The following is a 21,672-nucleotide window of genomic DNA, read 5'->3' on the forward strand; positions in this document are numbered from 1 at the left end:
TTATGACTGATAAAATATTTAAATAGGCTCATTGTCATGATGAATAAAAGTTAATCAATTCAATAAACCATTCAAAAAAATCAAAATATGACTACAACTACTAATATGACAAAAAAAAAGGAAAACAAATTAATTGAAATAAATTCCCTAGCTGCAGTAGATAATAATTTACGGTTACAATTCAACAGGTTGCGATCATGTTTCCTCAAAACCTTTTACTCCATTTCCCCTTGACCTTGTCGTCACCATGAGAAAGGAAGCTGGAGAGGAAGGAATGCGGACACATCACCCACAGTATCTTTATTATATACAAATAAATGTGCGTTGTTTTAGCTTATGAAGGTTCCTGACAGAGAAATAACTGGGAAGTATCGTAGTGTCAGCCATGATATGAGGGGTCAAATTCTCTTAATGCCAAGGAATGGTGCTTCAATGCTTCCTTACTCATCGCCTTCAGCATAGGGTAGACGGGACCATCCTTTACGAGAGGAAAGGAAAAAATGGCTTCCCACGAAACCTTGAGGCGTCAACCAAGCCACGCACCATTCAGCCGTTCACAAAACAAACGATCACTATGACAACACAAAGATTGTAATTGCAGTCTGATTCCCAACACCACAGTTTTTCTTCTCCTTAGTGCTAATGAATTATCGTTCACACCTCTCCTTGGCCTCGTGATATTAGGAAGACACACAGCCCGCTATTTTTGGACTATTCAACTGGAGCCCATAAGGGTTTGTGGCGACGGCTGGTTAAACCTGTGTGCATTGATTGCCCAATGCACCACAGGTGTGCAGCCTTCTTCTTCTTCTTCTTCTTCTTCTTCTTTTGAGTTTATTTGGCGGTTGGCAAACCAATATGGTGCATTACCGCCAAGGTGTGCAGCCTCAATCAGCCCCAGAGTCTTATCAGTCTGACTCTGGTCAGGTGAGGACACGTGACACACACACCACGACTGGCCTTTGAAATGACCTGTGAGCTAGCCTTTTGATGCACCTTTATGCCTACCAGATAGCATGCCAATGTGGTATAAATTGTGTATTTTCTTGTGTTTATCATTTATGGGCTAGAGTGCCAAAGGTATGGGTGCATGTTTAATCACCTTAAGTCTAATAAAACTGCTTGCTGGAGTGAGATAAATACAATGAACAGTCCTGGACATATGAGTTCCCACTACATTTCCACAGTAAAACATTTACTTGAATCAAGAACTTTCATCAGCTGATATAGATCGGGTTAGTTATTGCTGCCTCACTGTTTGCCAATGACATCATATAGACGGACACACTGACACTAGGTGAAAGAGCAGGTATTTGAGGTTTGACATGTCTACATATCATTTAAAGATTAAAGATGGATTACCCAAGGCTCTGTTTTTGCGTTCCCTGTAATTTGGTTACTAAGCTGTTACTAAGGCGAAACATTGAATTATAATAAGATAATTCTGCAATTGTAAATCGATACCTAAGTCATTCTTTTTAGGGTAAACCCTTTGAAAAAAGACAGTGATATATTTATAATTCTATATGATCACCATATACCCTATAGAAATGGTCAGTATTGGACAGGACCATTTATTTTAGTTCCAAATGTGGCGTCACACTGAACTCAATAGAGCCCTGCGATGGATGGTCTGAATTGAGAATGTCCTGGAGGGATTCAAAGGTTTCCAATAATCCACACACGCCTCTTACCGTAACATTTGACGGGGAAGTTGACTGTAAGAATACATACATACACACACACAAATACACACACATACGCACGCAAAGTCCTTAGTGAATAACGTTCCAGGCAGTGGGTCATAAATTGATCATGCCTGTAGAAGAGAGAGCGAGAGAGAGCGAGGCATTGCCATTTTAGAGGAATCTGACATATATTATGTTTTTGTGAGTTACTTTGTGTGTGTGTGTGTGTGTGTGTGTGTGTGTGTGTGTGTGTGTGTGTGTGTGTGTGTGTGTGTGTGTGTGTGTGTGTGTGTGTGTGTGTGTGTGTGTGTGTGTGTGTGTGTGTGTGTGTGTGTGTGTGTGTGCGGGCGCTTGGATTCTGATCCATCTTTGAGTGAACCTCTGAGCCGACCGGGCTGCTGCCAGAATACACACACACAGGACCCGCACACAGAGCATGCACACAGAACACACAGACACAGAACGCAACTTCCCTGGAACAGCAAACAGTGAGCAGTACTAGCAGCAGCGGGTTCGGTCCCCAATGCACAGTCTATGACCTCTCACCCCTACCTGCTCCTTCTTGACCTGAATCTGAATTGAGTGCAAGTCCCTTTGGTGGAAAGCATCTATTAATATCTACATAGTAATATAATTCAGTGTAAATTGAATAGAGCTGCAACATCGTTCAACGTTAGCGTGATTAACAGAAGGTTTTACAGGAAGACATTCGTCCACTTCCTGGAACCCAAGCGATTTCCCAGAATGCCTCATCGTCAGTAACTAATATGGTCATACAACGGCACATTTGTGGTGAGGAACAGAGGACCGGCAAAAATCCAGCAGCATTGATCCAGACTCATTTTGATATCGAATTCAGTCCCCTGCCAACTGCCTCAAAGTCCAACCTTCTAATTCCAAAACCACTGTGTGGGTCTCCATGGAAACACAGAACACACCACGATCATTTCGAATAAGTTGAACTCGTGCCCCACTTTAAACAGGCATCCTGAGATCAACTGTTGTCTCCAAAAATCAAACTGGCTTTTATTGTACATAATTACATATGGCTTTCCAGTTGCACAAGAATAGTGCATGCCACTGTTCTCTCACTATGCCTTCTATTCGTATTATATTAGTTACACTGAGGGACTGGAGTTGATGAGTGATAAACAACTGATGAAAAGGCTAGTAGTGTAATATATCACACAAACACACACACACACACACACACACACACACACACACACACACACACACACACACACACACACACACACACACACACACACACACACACACACACACACACACACACACACACACACAGGGCCTGCCAATCGGATTGTCAAAGGAGTCAGCAGATTCTGATGTGTGTGTTCATAAGGGGCTCAGATGGCTTGCTGAGTCCAGAATGGTGCGGACCCCCGCGGACCCCCAGCGGCCGGACATGAGGAAGGTGACTCAGTAATCCCGGGATCTCTCAGCGGTAACACAGTGGAGGTTTGAGGAATGTGTTCAGCTCCCCCTTCAAGCTCAGCCCATGCATTGACAAAGTCCTCACAAGGTCGTCATTCCGTGGTGCGTGTGTGTGTGTCACTTTTCAATACTCCACAACACTGAAATGCTTTGACTAGTGTGCAACGAATATGATGTGTTTTTTTACACAAAGGCATGTGGTAATGTATGTGTGCATCATGCATATTATGTGTGTGTGTGAGCATTTCTTTCAGTTCTCATGTACATGTGCGAGTTTCGGTGCTCATGCAAGCGTCTGTGTTTAACCTGTTGTGAAAGCTGGATGTTAGGCAACGGTCCCTTTGCCTGGGGACCAATCAGAAGCAGCGATCTTGACCACACGCTCAAATACTTGAACTGCTAGTGGGGTCGATGACACTTTATTCACTGGCAAGGCCATGGCAGGCAGGCAGGCATACAGACAGACAGACAGACAGACAGACAGACAGACAGACAGACAGACAGACAGACAGACAGACAGACAGACAGACAGACAGACAGACAGACAGACAGACAGACAGACAGACAGACAGACAAGCCGACAGTCAGTCTTATTTTACAGCCAGAGAGCTGTCTTGTCCCTACGTGTGTGTGTGTGTGTGTGTGTGTGTGTGTGTGTGTGTGTGTGTGTGTGTGTGTGTGTGTGTGTGTGTGTGTGTGTGTGTGTGTGTGTGTGTGTGTGTGTGTGTGTGTGTGTGTGTGTGTGTGTGTGTGTGTGTGTGTGTGTGTGTGTCCCCCCTCTCTCACTCTCTCTCTTGCTCTCTCTCGTCTGTGAGCTTCTGTGTGTGGATGCCTGTATTTGGTACAGATAGTTCTTTACATGAGAAAACTGCTCAATATATTAAGTAGACGGTCTATAAATAGCTTCTGTGTGTGTGTGTGTTTGTGTGTGTGTGTGTGTGTGTGTGTGTGTGTGTGTGTGTGTGTGTGTGTGTGTGTGTGTGTGTGTGTGTGTGTGTGTGTGTGTGTGTGTGTGTGTGTGTGTGTGTGTGTGCGCGTGCGTGTGTGTGTGTGTTTGTGTGTGTGTTTTTGTTTGGACATTAGACCTGACCAGGCAGACAGAAAAATAAATTACCTCATTTGTGCTTAACCTATATCATCATATCTCTCTCTCTCTCTCTCTCTCTCTCTCTCTCTCTCTCTCTCTCTCTCTCTCTCTCTCTCTCTCTCTCTCTCTCTCTCTCTCTCAATCTCTTGGACTTTCTCGCTCTCTACCTCTCTCTCACTCTTTGCTGGTCTCACTGCCTCTCTCTCTTTCTCTCTCTCTCTCTCTCTCTCTCTCTCTCTCTCTCTCTCTCTCTCTCTCTCTCTCTCTCTCGGGAGCAGAGGGGAGGGGGGCAGGGGGGGGAGGTGGAGGAGAGGCCTGTATAAAATCAGAGTCGTATTGCTCTGAGCCACAGCTGGGTTTTGCTGAATCAGAGTAAAGTGAGCACACGCACCAACCTGTTAGATGTCACTTCATCCAACCACGAACCCGGAGAGAGGAGGAAAACCCGAAAACAGAACGGAATTTCAAAGGAATACCTGCCGTTCCGAGTATCCAAGACAACAGTATAGTCGAATAGTAAGTTATTAAGAAGAGCACACACGTGTTAATGGTGGTATTAGACACGTTTATCGAGTGTCTATACATGTATTGATCCTTTAATCAGTCTAAGAAAGAAAAACATTGATTGCCTCGATTAGGCCTATAGATCACAGGGCGATCCATCGCAGTGGATAGTATAAGCATCCAAGACTTCATCTGGGGCTCCTTTCTGCGTCGACACAACTGAAGCCATTCTCTTATTTGATCGGAGATTTGAAGAGTCTGAAGATGCAAGGATTAAAGTATTCCAGCTGGACAAGGATGACGACTCCGCTGTTACTGGCGCTGCTCGTTCTGACCCAGCAGGTAAGTCACAATACCGCCGGGAAATGTCTTATCCCTTTCAGTAGATTCACTTTTTAAGTAGAAAGTAGCATCTAGTAAATTAAGATTTGGATATTTGATCGTTTTGAGGGGTGTGCAAGACTTTTCTTTAAAAAAATTTAAACTGCATGATTTTGTGTGCGTGTTTTTTATCTGTCTGTGGGTTTTTTAGTGTATGTATGCTCGTGTGTTTGTGCGTGCGTGTGCGTGCGTGTGTGTGCGTGTGTCTGTGTGTGTGTGTGTGTGTGTGTGTGTGTGTGTGTGTGTGTGTGTGTGTATCTGTGTGCGCTGTTTTGTGAAAACTTTTTTGAATACTATCTGTGTGCTACGGATGTGTATGCTTATGTTTCTCGAACTGTTTCGTTTTTTTGCAGGTGGTCTCCTGTCCGTTCCACCGTGCGGTGTCACCCTCTCCTGGATCTGACGATGGTCCCGGGGCCCTGGAGGTGGAACGGGCTCCTGTCCTGCGAAGGGTGGCCCGTATGACGCCCCTCTGGAGGCTGATGAACAGCAAGCCCCTGGGGGCCTACTGTCATAGCAACTACGAGTGCTCCACGGGACTCTGCAGGTACACTATACTACCTGTTATACCTGTAGCCACGTATGTTGATATACTATATGTTAGGTCTGTCTGTATCTATGCCTGTAAATATACTGTTACTTTACCTGTAGCTATGCCTGTAGATATACTTGTACTTTACCAGTAGCTACGCATGTAGAAATAATTTTACTTTACCTGTAGCTACGCCTGTAAATATACTGTTAATTTATCTGTAGCCACACCTGTAGATATACTTTCTGTTACTTTACCTGTAGCTACGCCTGTAGATATACTACCTCTTATACCTGTAGCTACGCCTGTAGATATACTACCTCTTATACCTGTAGCTACGCCTGTAGATATACTACCTCTTATACCTGTAGCTACGCCTGTAGATATACTACCTCTTATACCTGTAGCTACGCCAGTAGATATACTACCTCTTATACCTGTAGCTACGCCTGTAGATATACTACCTGTTTCTTCACCTGTAGCCATGCCTGTATATACTGTTACTTCACCTGTAGCCATGCCTGTAGATATACTGTTACCTCTAGCTATGCCTGTAGATCTTCTACCTGTTATATGTGTAGCCACACCTGTAGATATACTACCTGTTATACCTGGCTGTAGCCATGCCTGTAGACTGTTACTTTACTTGTAGCCACGCCTGTAGATATACTACCTGATACTTTATCTGCAGCCACGCCTGTAGATATACTACCTGATAATTTACCTGTAGCTATGCCATATACTACCTGTTATATCTGTAGCTACGTGCCTGTTACTTTACCTGTAGCTACGCCTACGCCTGTAGATATACTTGTACCTATAATTCTTATGCTCATTCGCGTGTGTTTTCCTCTTTCCCTCCACAGGGCTGGTCACTGCTCCACAACCCATCGGGCTTTGAAGGAACCAGCAAAGTACTAGAGAATGTTCTCAAAGTGACCTAACATCAAGCCATAATCTGCTCTTTATAAAGCTTCCAACCAAGACCTTCTCAGGATTCTCTTTTCGATAACCAGCATATACGTGGCTCGTAGCCTCAGACCCCGTATGCAAATACTTGAACATTAGTGATTAGTATGTTGATTTTCTATGATCGGGTACTATCTATTAGCACAGGATGTATCTGATTGGGCGATTAGAAATTCTAAACTGTGATGATTGGTTGAAAACAAGGAATTGGGGACACTGATTGGCGTCGGTCGGACACGAGATTAGAGAGGGAGATTTCTCCACTGTGCTTAATTTTGAAGCCTTGAACTGGTCTCTTCCATAACTAGGTCAAAGTGCCATCATGGCACGAATTACATTCCTGTAATCGGTTAGCTAGATTAGTTAGGACACAACACGTTTTGTGTTCTAGAAAACTAATATTATTACGATTATTACGATAATCGTCCACTCACATTAAAATCCATTTCCTATTTGTGTGTATCTGGGAGGGGGTGGGGGGAGGTGGGAGAGGTGGGTCAGAGTTCAGCCTCAAATCAGTGCCTCCTTGGTTTGAGGTTGCTAAACGCAAACTAGCTGGGCTAACTAAAGAGGTGAGGGGTAAAAAGGCCAGGAGAGAGAGGGGGGGAGAGAGAGAGAGAGGGAGAGAGAGGGAGAGAGAGGGAGAGAGAGAGGGAGAGAGAGAGAGAGAGAGAGAGAGTCCAGAAATGGAGCAAAGGTTACATTTATCAAACCCTTGTGTGTGACCACCTTGACACGTCTCTGTGAATGTGTTGGTGCTTGTGGTTCGTACATTTTTATCTTCCTTGTTTTTTATTTAGTGAATAGAAACACAGATTCATTCTCTGTGTAAAGTGGAATGAAATAGCGACCAACTGACATGCGCGCTTCCAATTGTCCAGCGTTTCTATTTATTTTGATACAAAAATGCACCAACTTGACTTTTTGTTTGTAGTTTGAATCAAATGTCGTCCTCAATTTCCTTCCTTGTCAGCTGACCAAAGATTTAAGTTTTGTCAAGAATCCTCTCTACGTCAGGTTAGCCAAACTTTCAATGTTAACCAGAAATTGTAACTTCTTGATACGTTTATTGTTTTGCCTGAGTACAAAAACGGACAAACACTTTTTTGCACAACTTATAGTCACGTTTCTAAATACTCAAGATCAGATGAGATCTCTCTGTTCCAAGCACGCATCCGGGCCCTCATGGCCATCGGGGAAGTCGCTCATTAGTTTTGTGCACCTTTTTTTATGTGAAATCTTTGACTTTGACAAATCAAATTATCAATGTACTGTGGACCATCAGTGTACTGTGTATTGTATGTGTAGACAAATGGAAACCGGGGTTATTAAAGTTGAATATATATATATATATATATATATATATATATATATATATATCCTCAAGCCAATTGTTTTTTTTGAAAAGCATAAATATCTACTCAAAGTTTTTTTACATTATATGTATATTACAACCACTCTGTTGACATTTCATTATTCTTTATCCTTGATAAATATGAATTAACATATTACTCATGTCGAAGTCTATGTTTTACCTAGATTTATGATCTAAGATTTAAGAATATTCTCAGTTTAAACACCATGTCTCAGAGGGCGGGGAATAACATTCCAACCAATGATAGCACAGTTGGAATCTGATTGACTCAAGCAGTAGGAAGTAAGAACGAAAATGCAATTCCGATTGACCCAATGACATCTTTCCACATTTAGTCCCGCCCTAATATCCTGAATAGTAACGAAATAAACTCTGAATCTTATTTATTTAGACATTTATTTAATTGTTTTACTTTTTATCAAAATGCCTTTGAAACAACCTGATATGCAATAGTCTAGTTAGTTGTTCTTTTCAATGTTTGACATCTAGCTCAAGGGTTGTGGGTTTGAATCCCATTATCTACAGTCGGCATTCTAGAGCAAGATGCCCCCTATCCCTTACCAGATCCAATATGACTTGTACTTAAAAATCAGCATGCTGTGTTAAAACAAGACAGACTGGAAGACATGCAGAGATGGATGCCAGACAGATGGTTTTAGAGACAAACAGAAAGACATAAAGTAACAGAGACAGACAGACGGACAGAAAGGTAGATGGATAGATATAGTTTTATAGACAGACAGATACAGTTATAGACAGACAGATAGACAGGCAGCTAGATGGACAGACAGACTGTTATAGAAACAGAAAGATAGATGGACAGATAGATAATTATAGAGACAGAGACAGTTATAGAGACAGACAGGGACATACAAACGGACAGTTAAAGAGAGTGACAGACAATTACAGAGAAAGACATACTGTAGAAGTGTAAGCAACTTCATGCACAACTTGTGCATAGCAATGAAGTTACCAATAGACGTACATAGATAGATGTACATACTGTACATACGTGCATGGACACAGACGCATACAGCGGTGATGTGGCAAGTACAGAAGGTGCTGAGCAAACTGCACGGAACAAAATAATCAATATTTTACATAAACGCAAAAAGTAAATATGTATTTAATCTCACACACACACACACACACACACACACACACACACACACACACACACACACACACACACACACACACACACACACACACACACACACACACACACACACACACACAGGTGTTTGAATCATATGCTGTATAACTTGTGACATCATGGCAAGCAACAAATGCATAAAAGGAGATATAAAACAAATGAAGGTCAAAGGTGGTATACACAGTAGAAAAACTGCTGCATTAGCCGCATTCCAGAGAATGGAAACATAATATATAACATAGCATATGTATCCTGGGTGTTACCGACAAATGGGGAGTAACAATAAAGAATAAAATATTATAAATGCAAAATTGAGATGTGCAAATGAATGAGTAAATTCATAGTGAGTAACGTGGACGTTGCAGTTCCAATTGAGCATGGCATGATTGTTCATTTGATCAATACTTTAAGTGTTGCTGAAAGTTCCTGAGTGAGTTTGTGAGATAGTCTGTGCTAGAATGCTCCGGGAGCATTTACCAGACAACGGCACCCATAGCCTGGTTGGCTGAGATCTTGCTTTACTCTGTGCTCTCAAAGGGCATTGTGTGGGGTAGATGCCTTGATCAGAGGGGAGAAGGCAGCCCATGATGCGCTTTGCTTTCGTTCCCCACCCTCTGGAAGGCCTTGCGATCAGCAGCTAAACCGGGCAGTCCAAAGCCTGAGAGTATGCTCTCAATGGTGCACCGGTCAAAGGTTCTCAGGGTCCTGACAGACGCACCAAGTTTTTAACGCAGAGTCAGCTTGCCTGCATCGATCAGGTCTGAACTGCACATATAGTCTTTAATGGTAATACCGAGGAAGGTTCCAGCTTCATCTATGTGTATAGGGTCATGAGCGAATGTGCTATTGAACGCTATGGATTAATATCAGAGAAACCAATCGGTTCTTCTTTCACACCATTTCAGTTGATCAATGATAACGATAATCCAGAGTAGGATTTGGGAATGACCTTGGTTCACAAGACTAAAGTCCGAAGCCGTAGCAAGGAATGCTCTAGAATTGACCCACACACTGGGAAGGGAGTTTACGGCAGAGGTAGTCATAGGGCTGTCATGATACACTCTACATTTTAATGTAGGACAAACGTACCAATATGCAACAATGAGTCAAGGAAAAACACACTGAATATATTTAAATTAAAAATTGTATACATGTCAATTAATCAATTATATAGGTTGTTCCATTTTTCTGCAATATTTCCCTTTAAAACAAACTAAAAATGAATTTAAAGGGATACTTCAGCGATTCAGAACAGGCGTAGTATCATTATAAAATCGCTATTGTAATATCTAAAAAAGTTTTTTTTCCCCTCAGTCTAACCCAGTCTTCTCTTAGCCCAGCTTTCCTGATGTCATTTTCTCCTAAGATGACGCGTTTGACATCATCTCAGTAAAACTTGCTTGCCTGCTAGAAGGGCCGAGGACTGAAAACCATTGGTTACGCAAAAGTGTGAGCCCACCAATAAGGAATGAGGGGGGGCGGGAGCTCGCGTACGAGATGTGAACACAATGTTCGCCATGTTTCTAAATCTCTTGGCTCGAGAACAAATTGGAAAATGTGAAACAGCCGAAGTGTTTTTTGAAAATCTATTGTTAGATTCTGACATTCAGGGCTAATTGTACGAGCCAGAATACAGCCAGGAAGAATTGACACAAATAAAGAAGGAGGCTGCTGCGTCTGCAGCTGAACAGCCATCCTACCCTCTCCAAACGGACGCAGGCGGTTGCAATGCACTGTGGTAGTTTCTTTCTTTTGAGCCAGGGAGACACTTTCTGCCTTTTCTCAGGCTAGGATGAACCGATTTAATTTTCTTTTGCACATTTATAATACTTACTTCCTATAACCTTCATATCTCCACCGGTGAAGTATCCCTTTAACTGTCATGATCTCAAAGATTCCCTCCTCCTTTAGTAGACATCTCACAGGATATTAAACCGTAATATCTGAATTCATCCCACGATGCGCTAGAAAAGGGCCAGAGTAGACCGTACCGATTTAGAACATGAGCCGATGCCGCCCCCTGGGGGCCAAACGTGGATCTACAAAAAAAAGCCGCCCATGCAGCACCATCCACTTAAACTGGACAATCAAGAAACAATGGAAGCAACGTTAAGAAAATACTTTTTATTTAATTATTATTCAGTTTTTTCATAATAAGAAAATATCGATTTACAACACAGCATACATGAGGAATATAATCTACCAGGATTCATTTTTTTATTTTTTCCTTTGCTCAGAACGCACACTACTAGCTTTCTGTGTTGCTGCATTAAGAGGGCAAAACCTGCGGATCAATGGGGTCCACAGCAGATTAAGCACGGAACCATTATTTTCTCCCCCAAAAAAACTCTTCCGGTTTGCCTCATGACCTCAGAAACGTCTTTCCTCCATAAAACGAAATCATGCTTTGTATAAAAAAAAAGAGAAAGAAAAGAAAACATTAACATATATATAATATATATATATATATGTATATTTATAACATGTTTAAATGAATCAAACGCTAACAAAAAAAGGGAAAAAAGACAGGAATAGAATGCAGGAGGTGGAGAAAGCGTCCATTTTGGTGATGGGGTCGGATCTTACACAAATACAAGCCAGTTTCTAAAATGACTCCATACTACAAACGCATATCACCAAAATCAACATTAATGCTTTAAGAGGTTTACGAATCTAAAATATCTCACTTTAGACGATTAAAGCAAGGTGGTAAGTAATTACTTCGGTGAACGTTTGTATCAATACTGATGGTTACACTTTACTCCATCTTAAAAAGATTGCACACACCCTCTTAATAACACTAAATAAAGATTGCATATTTTTGTTATTTTTATGTTTATGTTTTTAAATGTTCAATTGAATCAACAGACAGCTTAGACTTGTTTATGGAAGGTCTCGAGACACATTTCTTAAATCTCTAACTGTTAAAGTGCATTGAAGCCAGTACCGCTGTCTTCTAGCTAGCAACACATTAGCATCGCAGCAGAGAACCCGTACCAGTTGGATTCAAACTTGTGCTGTTATTTTTAAAATTCATGCAAAGTCGAGCAGGAGCCTCGTGCTAGCTCAAGACACGCGTATGGGCCCTTGCATCTATACCATCTGACCCATAGTTCTTACCAGGCCCAAATTACATTCAGGGTTCGGTTAAAGTGCTTTAACACAACAGTGCTGAGACGCCCCACCCATAGCACGAGCCAATCCCCTTCTTCGACCCCAGTGTTCAGGAAACGGCGACGGCATGAGCCCTTCCTTCGTGTCAGCTTCTGCTCTGGTGTCGAGCAAAAACGTCACTCCATCCTTTCCCCATCCTCTTCCCTGAAACCTGTCAAAAGTCCTTCCTCACCTCCTGACCTCCGACAGGCGCACGCACTCAACCCACCCGCCCGCCCCCCCCCCCCCCGGCTAGCGACACGTGCACGACTCGGCGATCATGTCCTCCAGCTCGCGGTACTCCACGCGCTTCTTGTTCCGCACCAGCACGCTCATCGGCATGTACTTGTAGGGCACGCAGGACGGCGCCGGCACGTCCTCGCTCACGCCCAGCTCCCGCATCACGTTCTGGATGATGGCGTGGTTGGGCGAGTGGTAGCCGTAGTGCAGCACGCGCGGGCACTCGCCCTGGCAGTAGCGCGGGTTGTACACGGGCGGCGCGATGAAGTACTGGCCCAGGCCCAGCGCCTCGAAGGACAGCCGCAGCGAGTGCAGCCGGCAGCGGTTGCGCGGCAGGCTCGTCTTGCGCCGGTACCCGGGCCTGCCCGGCACCGCCTCGTAGGTGTCGCCCGCCCACTCGGACGAGGCGTTGGACGACGAGGAGGCGGAAACGGCGACGGCGTCTTTGAGGGCCTCGGGGGAGAAGGCTCTGGCGCCCAGCAGGGACTCGTCCGAAGGCTCCTCGGTGCTGCGGGGAGCCCGCTGGTGGTGGTGGTGGGAGGCGTAGCTCAGCGGGCCCCACAGCCGGGCCACGCTCTCGCCCTCGCCCGCCAGCAGCTCCTTCATCCAATCCTGGCTCTCCCGTTGCTCCTCCAGGTACAGCAGGAGCGACGGAGCCCCCAGGTGGTAGCCGGCCGCGTCCCCCGTCGGGCGGCCCCACCTCCTCCTCCGCCGCATCCTCCACCCCTGCTTCGACATCATCCTCCTCCACGACGGGGAGGCCTCCTCGCTCCGCCAGGAGTAGTAGTCCCCTGCTCCGTCGGCGTAGCCCGGATCGGTGCACCGATACTGGGCCACGAGGGTCAGGCTGGTCTGGCTGGTTCTCTGGAGGATGTGCCGGCTGACGTGAGCCGTGACGTCCGTCTCGGTCCACTGGTGATGGAGCTGGAGGGGGACACTCTCCCCCGGAGGAGGGCGGCTGCCGTGGTGCGTCACACCCAGGGAGGCAACCCGGGCCATGCACGGGGGCAGGGGGGAGGCCCCGTGGGCCCCGGAGGAGGAGGGAAGAGAGCGGAAGTGGAGGAAGGAGGCTCGGATGAGCTGCTCCAGTGGGAGGGAGTCCAGGCTGTACTCTACTGTGAAGGTGTAGTGGTGTTCTGAGATGGTGGACGGGGATGAAGAACACAGAGACCGAAATGAAGACCAGAGGGGGGGCGAGAGAGAGAGAGAGAGAGAGAGAGAGAGAGAGAGAGAGAGAGAGAGAGAGAGAGAGAGAGAGAGATTACCGGAGGCGTGGAGATTAAATCACAATCACAACAAGGGACACGGCAGGTGCCATGGGCAAAACCTGACCGGATGAATCAACTGTAGATTGGCCTCCAATCTACAATGGTCTAAATCATAGTCTATCCATAATAAAGATACTCATCAAATGACATGAAACAAACAATAAAACATTCGAAAATGTCAATCAACATAGTGTGACGATAAGTTGCAGTACATTCAAACTTTTCAAGCAAAAAGGCCTATACGGTTATCGCGTTCTAGAGCTCGCAGTCGGATGATCCACCTTCCGGTTGGTCTTACCTTTCGAGGTAGTCAGGTGGTGCTGAGAAAGGACCGACGGCTTCAGCATGCGAACCGTGTTGGAGCCGAACCTCCGGTACTGCTTGAGCCTGCCGTCCGGTTCGGCCGCGCTCCGGTACAGACTCAGCATGAACTGCAGGTTCTGGTCCGCCTTCTGCTCGGGGGTCAGCGGGCGGTGGTACGAACTTTTGTGTCTAGCGTTACTATTCTGGCTCTGGTTCCGAAAACTTCTCTGCTTCGACGTGGGCTGAGGCAGGGGAGAGGTCATTCGTGGCTCGGCTACGACTCCGGTGAACGTGGAACACATTAAGAAGACAAAACACGAGAGGGCACAGGTACCGATGAGCGAAGTGGAGCCACAGATGGCCGTCATGTTCGCTGTAACCTCCGCCTGTAACTCTATATCCGTCTATCATTCTCTGTCGGGAGCAGCTAATGCGTGATTCGAGCAGCTCGTCGGATCACGAGCCCTGATCGACTACCTGAACAAACCTGAACTGTGAGAATGGCGATTCCAATTAACCAATACAGGAAGCGCGCGGCCTGAACAACGTGACGCCGTGTGTACGTGGTCGCTGATTAGCGTATTCTTAATTTTTTTCAGTACACCAAAACTTTTTTTTGTTTTTGTTACGTTTATATTTGTTTATTCGTTAACAATTGTACTGTGAAGTATTTGTTAATATTTCATCTAAAAATATTTTAAACTCAAAACTAAACAGAAGATCAGTTACTAATGAGTGATGAGCTTGTACCTCAGAGGCATGCGTGTGTGTGTGTGTGTGTGTGTGTGTGTGTGTGTGTGTGTGTGTGTGTGTGTGTGTGTGTGTGTGTGTGTGTGTGTGTGTGTGTGTGTGTGTGTGTGTGTGTGTGTATCTGCTGTGTTAAGCACAGACAAATGTGAACACAACAATGTTTAACCAATGCGGAAATCTTTGACAGTTGTTTGATTACCTCCACCATTACCATCACAAGGGGTGTCCCAGGTTTGGATTGTATTGTATTTGCATCATGACATCCTCACGTTTGGCCAGCACATTTTAAATTGCAGATCACGAGAGGTAATTTTAGGTTCTATGTTTTGCGAATGCATCCTTACGGTAAAGGATATAATTTTTTGTATCATCCGCTGTCACCCATGTCTGACTTCTTGATCTGTTGAATGTTTATGAATGTTTATCTGACCGAAACATAAAGTGTCCATGTTATAGAGCGCAATGCCCAGACATGTCCCTTATCTACCGTCTCTCTCTCTTTTCTACCCCCCCCCCACTCTCTCTCTCTCTCTCTCTCTCCTCTCTCTCCTCTCTCTCTCTCATCTCTCTCTCTCCTCTCTCTCTCTCTCTCTCTCTCTCTCTCTCTCTCTCTCTCTCTATTTATATCCCTCGTCTCTCTTTCTCAATTGCAATGCTAACTTTCTGAAACACAAACACATATTGAAATGCAAACACAAACACATGCACATTTGCAGAGGTGGTGCGAGCACAACTACAAGTGCACACGTGCACATGTGTGTGTGCGCGTGTATGTGGTGACATTCCACAACAGTGATTATCTACAATCACAATCATTGTCTGGTGAGAAAGAGAGAGAGAGAGAGAGAGAGAGAGAGAGAGAGAGAGAGAGAGAGAGAGGGAGGGTGAGGGAGAGAGAGAGAGAGAGAGAGAGAGAGAGAGAGATCATTGCGAGGAATGAAACACACAATAGGCCTTTTTTCGAAATGAAAGTTCTGCAACAGGGCTGAACTAGTTTAGACACAAATAAAATACAATTCCGAGGACAGTTGACCCTGACATTTATGTTTGTCTGGCTGAAAGTGATAACACAGATACATTGCAAACTTCAATAAACATTTGAAGACCTATTAATTCAGAAGATAAATATCTATACAATACAACATTAAAGTCATTTTATACGAACCCATCTTGCAACATAAAGGATGATAACTTGACAATACATGACGATATCGTAGAATTCGAAAACCACAAATGGATTTTACATTTCATGGAATGACTCCGGGATATAGAGGATCTTACAAAAGTTGTGCATTGCAAAGTTGTTTTTTGCATTTCCATTAAGCCCCCTGAAGGGTTTTTTGATTTGAGGTTTTCCCCAATACAGCAAAGAAAAATGCCATTCTCCTGAATCGCATTGATAACGGCTTGTCCAGGAGTAGGTCAGCTACCAGAGTAGCCCGGTGTCATGTTTCAAACGAGAGAACAGCCACTCTCTGGGACAATTATTTCACTCAAGTTGGCGCTTTCGGCCTCGGAGAAAGCCGCTACAATACAGCGGTTGAGCCACCCCCAAGACCCTACCTACATCGACGCTGATTGGACACGATTCGGCCTCGCCTTTCCCCTATTGGTCGGCCCCGTCGTCCATCACGCCCCCACGTTCGACTCGAGTGCCAAATACCCCTTTGGTGGCGAGAGAGAAACAAGTTCGGAGAAGTTTTCTGCCTCCCCCCTATACTAGTGCCACAGTCCCGTTCATTGTTACAATGGAGACGGACAGACCACGGTGGGGACGCAGTCGGCGCCGCTATTTCCAGAACTGAAGGCGACTGAATTACCGGAGAATAACGGGAAAAGACAGAAAATAACGGGTCGGGGGGAAAGGGATAGAATGGAGACGGTGGAACAACTCGTGTCTTTCAACCACATCCAGGTCCAGCTGAGCGGCGGCGCTCCGTGGGGCTTCACGCTGAAGGGAGGGCTAGAGCACGGTGAGCCGCTCATCATCACCAAAGTAAGTCTGGAAGCCACAACACCACCGCTTGGTCAGCGGTTTAGTCACTTCTGTGATGGTATGTCGGGCCTATATTCTGGGGATGTCTCCTAGGTTACTAGTTTAGGACTGCTCGTAAGTCTGGCCGTTTATCTTGCCTGTGATTTGAACCTTTCATTCATACACTCCTCTAGCCTAACTGACCACTGGTCAGCGTGCTTTTTTTGGGGGGTTTCTCACCGGTTTCAGAGCAGTGTGAACCCGGTTTACACTACTTTACATAGCAGTAGTGTGTCACGAGGCACACGGATTTGATTCGGATGATCCGTTTGGTTTCGGACAATAACTTTGTCTGGTCAGCCTTTTGACTGCAGGTCTGCACAATCGATGTTGTCCTGGGCTCGGATCGGACTGGCCATACTTTCAGAGCAGTTTGAACCGTGTGGGCGACCCCTGGATATCATCGATTGTGCAGACGAATCTGTATCTATCTGAACGCTATCACTGTCTGGTATGCAAGTCAGGGAAGTTATAAAACCAGAGAGAACATCGGGATCAGATCGAATCGGCTCGTTTGTCATCTGTCATGCCCCACGAAGGCCCGGGCGGCAGATCACAGTTATTGCGGTCTGTTCCACACGTTGATGTGGTTCCACTGACCAGTGACTGACCACTATGCATAACATCACTAGAGTGAGGCACATTTTGACCTTTTCCCTAAGCTGTGTTGAACTTGTGATCTGTTTCACTGCCCAGTCACGAAAGTTCGTACCTTTGATAAACTACTCTTTGTATGTGTGTGAGTTGGAGGAGGGAGCGGTGCAGTACAAGGCATTCCCCCTCTGTTTAGATTCGACACAGGTTTAAGTCCATCAGCCTCCGGCCCGGTCTTGGAGATAAGACAGGGGGGGCGGCATACGTTTCCTGCATTGCTCCCTTTCTCACGGTGTAGTACCATAGTGGGATGACCAGGATGACGTTACCTCAACCGTTGTGGTTTGGACTGGCTGGTGTATGATGATCCATGAGTGCACAGTACTGGAAGTTAGACCACAGGAAGAAGATGTTCTCAGCCGACGAAGACGTACTGTGTTCTGGGTGTACCCGTGGTAAGATGGAGTATTAGTACTCAGTAATACTACAGTATTACAGTTAGTCTGCCCCCCTCTCAGTTGTACTTCCTGGAGGGTGTGTGTGTGTGTGGGTGTGTGTGTGGGTGAGTCTGGCGAGCTGGCTGGGGTGGTCCTAATGTGTGTTTTGTGTGTGTGTCACGGAGGGGGGTATATGTGTGGTGTGACAGATTGCCTTGGTCCCCATCACTCCATTGCAGCAGGGGTGGGCTATAACATTTTGGTACCATTATTTAATTCCACATTGGTGGTGTTTATTTATTAGAGGGTTTGTGTGGGCCTGTGAGTCTGAAAGCACAACAGTGGTGGAGGTCAGGAGATCCAGAACCTCATGACTGTTCATCCACCACTGAAACATCTCTCTCGTGGAGCCACATCTCAGTCTCTCTATACGTTCTCCTCTGTCTTAATCTCTTTCAAACTAGCCCTCTCTCTTCATCTCCACCCCCCCCTCTCTCTCTCTTCTCTCTCGCTCTCCCTCTCCGCTCTCGCTCTCGCTCTCACCGCTCTCTCTCCCGCCTCTCCGGCTTCGCGCTCTCCCACCTCGCCCTTCGCTCGCTCTATCTCTCCTCTCTCTCTCTCCATCTCTCTCTCTCTCTCTCATCTCTCTCTCTCCGCTCTCCGCTCTCAGCCTCACCGCTCTCTATCAAGTCCAGCCTCATCTCCCACATCAGCAGCTCTGCTGTCCTCTCTCTCCTAGCAGGTCTAGTTGTAACTGGTAGCACTGGTGTGAGTGTTGTTCAGTCAAATGCAAATTCACAGAAGAAGTGGGGAAAACCACCCGTAGCCCGGTATGTGGAAATACAAACTGTCTGACCCGCTCTCTCTCTCTGTCTTTCTCACGCCCTCTCTCTATCTCACTTGCTCTCCACCTCTCTCTCTCTCTCTCCTCTCTCTCTCTCCTCTCTCTCTCTCTCTCTCTCTCTCTCTCTCTCTCTCTCTCTCTCTCTCTCTCTCTCTCTCTCTCTCTCTCTCTAGCTCTGTCTCTCTATCTTCTCTCTCTCAATCTTTGCTGGTCTTACTGCCTCTCTCTCTTTCTCCCTCTGTCTCTCACTCTCGGCCTCAGGGTAAAGTAACTGTGTGACTGTGGAGATAAAAATCAAGTCATGCTCTTTCATGGGTTTGGTGTCCAGTCAGTGCTAGGTCACACACAAACATACACAAACACACACAAACACACACACACACACACACACACACACACACCACACACACACACACACACACACACATACACACACACCCACACACACACACACACACACACACACCACACACAACACACACACAACACACACACACACACACACACACACCTGTGCATTTATATGTGCATGCACATGTTGTGTGTGTGTGTGTGCGCGAGTGGGTGGGTGTGGTGGGGGAAGGGTGCATGTTGGAGACGAAAGAGGGTCTGAGCCATTTGGTCAACATTCCACCAGCACCATAACCAATCACAACACGGTGTGTGTGTGTGTGTGTGTGTGTGTGTTGTGTGTGTGTGTGTGTGTGTGTGTGTGTGTGTGTGTGTGTGTGTGTGTGTGTGTGTGTGTGTGTGTGTGTGTGTGTGTGTGTGCTAGTGCGCAACATGAATGTAAGTCCTTATTGTTCTCTGTTTATAAAACTTTTCTATCAAACATTGGAGAATTCATCAAGTCACCAAGAGTAAAACAACCATTCATTCCAGCACATTCCCCACTTCATAGTTTAGTGTATATACGTCAATTAGCCATAGCATTAGCGGTAGCAATTAAAGCCGTATACTGCCTCTGTTGCCTCTGGCCCACTAAAGGTAGCTAGCAAACAGGTCAGTCTGTCAATGGGTCACAGCTTAGCCACTTTTAGGTACTTTAACAGGATGAGCATATAAAAAAAGCACATTAGTTATAGAGTACTCCGTTATTAAATAACAAAATAAAGAATGCAGTATGTTTAAAACATGCATACACAAGATCAGCATGAATCAATGTTGTAAGGTTTTTTTTGTGTTATTTGTGTATTTGTGTTATTTTGTGTTATGTTGAGTTATTTTGTGTGGTTGGTGTGTCGTTGGTACACAAGCTTTAGATGCTGCAACAAGATACCATCTTGCGCGTTGAACCCACTCGATCCTGGTGGACTTGGAAGTTTCTCAGCAGAGAAAGTCAAGACAGATTTTATCATTCAGCTGTAGACTCGTGTTTGTTGCACACACACATGACTAGAATTGTTATGTCATGTGTTGCACTAGGTCTCTCTGTCTTTGTCTCTGTCCCTCTTTCACCGTTCTCCTGCTCTCCCTCCATCTCTCTGCCCCCCTCACTCTCTCTCCCTCCCCCCTCTCCCTTAAATTAACAGTAGGAATCTCAGGATTCCTCCAGAATGTTAAAACATGTGCTCTGAGGTGTTCCACCACATGTCCTTGATACACAGAGGCGCATGTGTGTGTGTATGATTGTTTGTGTGTGTGTGTGTTGTGTGTGTGTGTGGTGTGGGTGTGTGTGTGTGTGTTTGTGTACGTTTTTTCGTGTGTGGGTTCATATGCATGTTGTGTGTGTGGTGTCTGCATGTGTGTGTGTTTGTGTGATTCTGTGTGTGTTTGTGAGTGTGATTGCCCAGCCCTTACTGTACAGACTAACCGAAAACAGATGTTTTATGAGAATGATGGACACACAGACAGAGAGATAGAGAGGGAGAGAAGGAAAGATATGGAGAGAGAGAGCAGGGTAAAGATGGGTGAAGGGAGGTTGGTTTACTCGATAGGAGAGAGAGAGAGAGAGAGAGAGAGAGAGAGAGAGAGAAGAGAGAGAGAGAGAGAGAGAGAGAGAGAGAGAGAGAATGACTGTGTTGGTGCTAGGAATGTGTTACCTGAGGCTGCTTATATTGTTGTTATTGTTGTGTTGTTATTGTCGGCCCCCTTGTGGAGGTGTGTGTGTGTGTGTGTGTATGTGTGTTAGCCTAAATTGCATCGTTGTTTCTATAGAGTGGCGAAGTCACGCCCCTTCCGCTAGAGCCCATGGGACCTATGAAATCGAAAAATATGAATGGGTTTCATGGAGAGAAAGTAATTATTTTCCGGTCGCATTCTTTATACGCCCTGGATTACACATATGCTGTTTGTGGATTTAAATAATAATTTTCATGTCAAGTTTGACTGTTTATTGTGCAATTGTTCAGTTGAAGGCTGTAGAGAAAACACAATGAGACACGTCGCGTATATGTGACTTCACGCTCCCTGCGACTGGCGTGGACAAGACCGACAATCTCCGCATCCACATAACTGAAACTCTCCACATGCCCCGATTTATAATGGTTTTCACCTCTTTCGATGCTTTTATCCTCCCCTTGTAAAAAGCGTGAAGTGGAGCAGAGAGATCGCCATGTCTGTACCAAGAGCTGTAGTTCACAAAGCGGCCTCACACAAAACCTAACATTATCAAACTTCTTCACGAAAATGTTTCGTTTTCTTTGCATGAAAATTATCATTTAATCAACAAACACATATGTGTACTCCAGTTTTATATAGACTCGTACCAGAAAATAATTACTTTCTCTCCATTGAAACCCATTCATATTTTTCGATCTCATAATCCCATGGGCTCTACCGGAAGGGGCGTGACTTCACCACTCTATCGACTACTTGTCTTCATCTGTTATGTTAGACCTCCCCCCCCCCCCCCCCCCCCCCACACCTCCTTTCATATACAAACAATTAGAATCCCCC

The 21,672-nt window shown here is 45.3% G+C and overlaps 2 protein-coding genes across 2 annotated transcripts; one reads left to right on the forward strand and one right to left on the reverse strand.

The window, feature by feature from the left end:
* Positions 1–4,571: 4,571 nt before the first annotated feature.
* leap2 (liver-expressed antimicrobial peptide 2) lies at positions 4,572–7,999 on the forward strand. The gene is made up of 4 exons (XM_056576026.1): positions 4,572–4,749; positions 4,872–5,079; positions 5,472–5,665; positions 6,517–7,999. The coding sequence occupies exons 2-4, from the start codon at positions 5,002–5,004 to the stop codon at positions 6,569–6,571; spliced, it is 327 nt and encodes a 108-aa protein (XP_056432001.1). The 5' UTR covers positions 4,572–4,749; positions 4,872–5,001; the 3' UTR covers positions 6,572–7,999.
* A 3,277-nt stretch (positions 8,000–11,276) lies between these two features.
* LOC130406809 (bone morphogenetic protein 15-like) lies at positions 11,277–14,660 on the reverse strand. Its single transcript, XM_056612453.1, has 2 exons — positions 14,110–14,660; positions 11,277–13,679 (listed from the first exon to the last, which is right to left on the reverse strand). The coding sequence occupies exons 1-2, from the start codon at positions 14,480–14,482 to the stop codon at positions 12,556–12,558; spliced, it is 1,497 nt and encodes a 498-aa protein (XP_056468428.1). The 5' UTR covers positions 14,483–14,660; the 3' UTR covers positions 11,277–12,555.
* Between the last annotated feature and the right edge of the window lie 7,012 nt (positions 14,661–21,672).

This window comes from Gadus chalcogrammus, chromosome 17 (genome assembly GCF_026213295.1).
Source record: "Gadus chalcogrammus isolate NIFS_2021 chromosome 17, NIFS_Gcha_1.0, whole genome shotgun sequence".
NCBI classification, from domain to species: domain Eukaryota; kingdom Metazoa; phylum Chordata; class Actinopteri; order Gadiformes; family Gadidae; genus Gadus; species Gadus chalcogrammus.

Coding starts and splice junctions, on each gene's coding strand:
- leap2 (XM_056576026.1), top strand. CDS start 5,002: ATGCAAGGATTAAAGTATTCCAGCTGGACAAGGATGACGACTCCGCTG. Junction 5,080..5,471: donor TGCTCGTTCTGACCCAGCAG/GTAAGTCACAAT, acceptor GTTTTTTTGCAG/GTGGTCTCCTGTCCGTTCCA. Junction 5,666..6,516: donor TGCTCCACGGGACTCTGCAG/GTACACTATACT, acceptor TTCCCTCCACAG/GGCTGGTCACTGCTCCACAA.
- LOC130406809 (XM_056612453.1), bottom strand. CDS start 14,482: ATGACGGCCATCTGTGGCTCCACTTCGCTCATCGGTACCTGTGCCCTC. Junction 13,680..14,109: donor CCACCTGACTACCTCGAAAG/GTAAGACCAACC, acceptor CCACCATCTCAG/AACACCACTACACCTTCACA.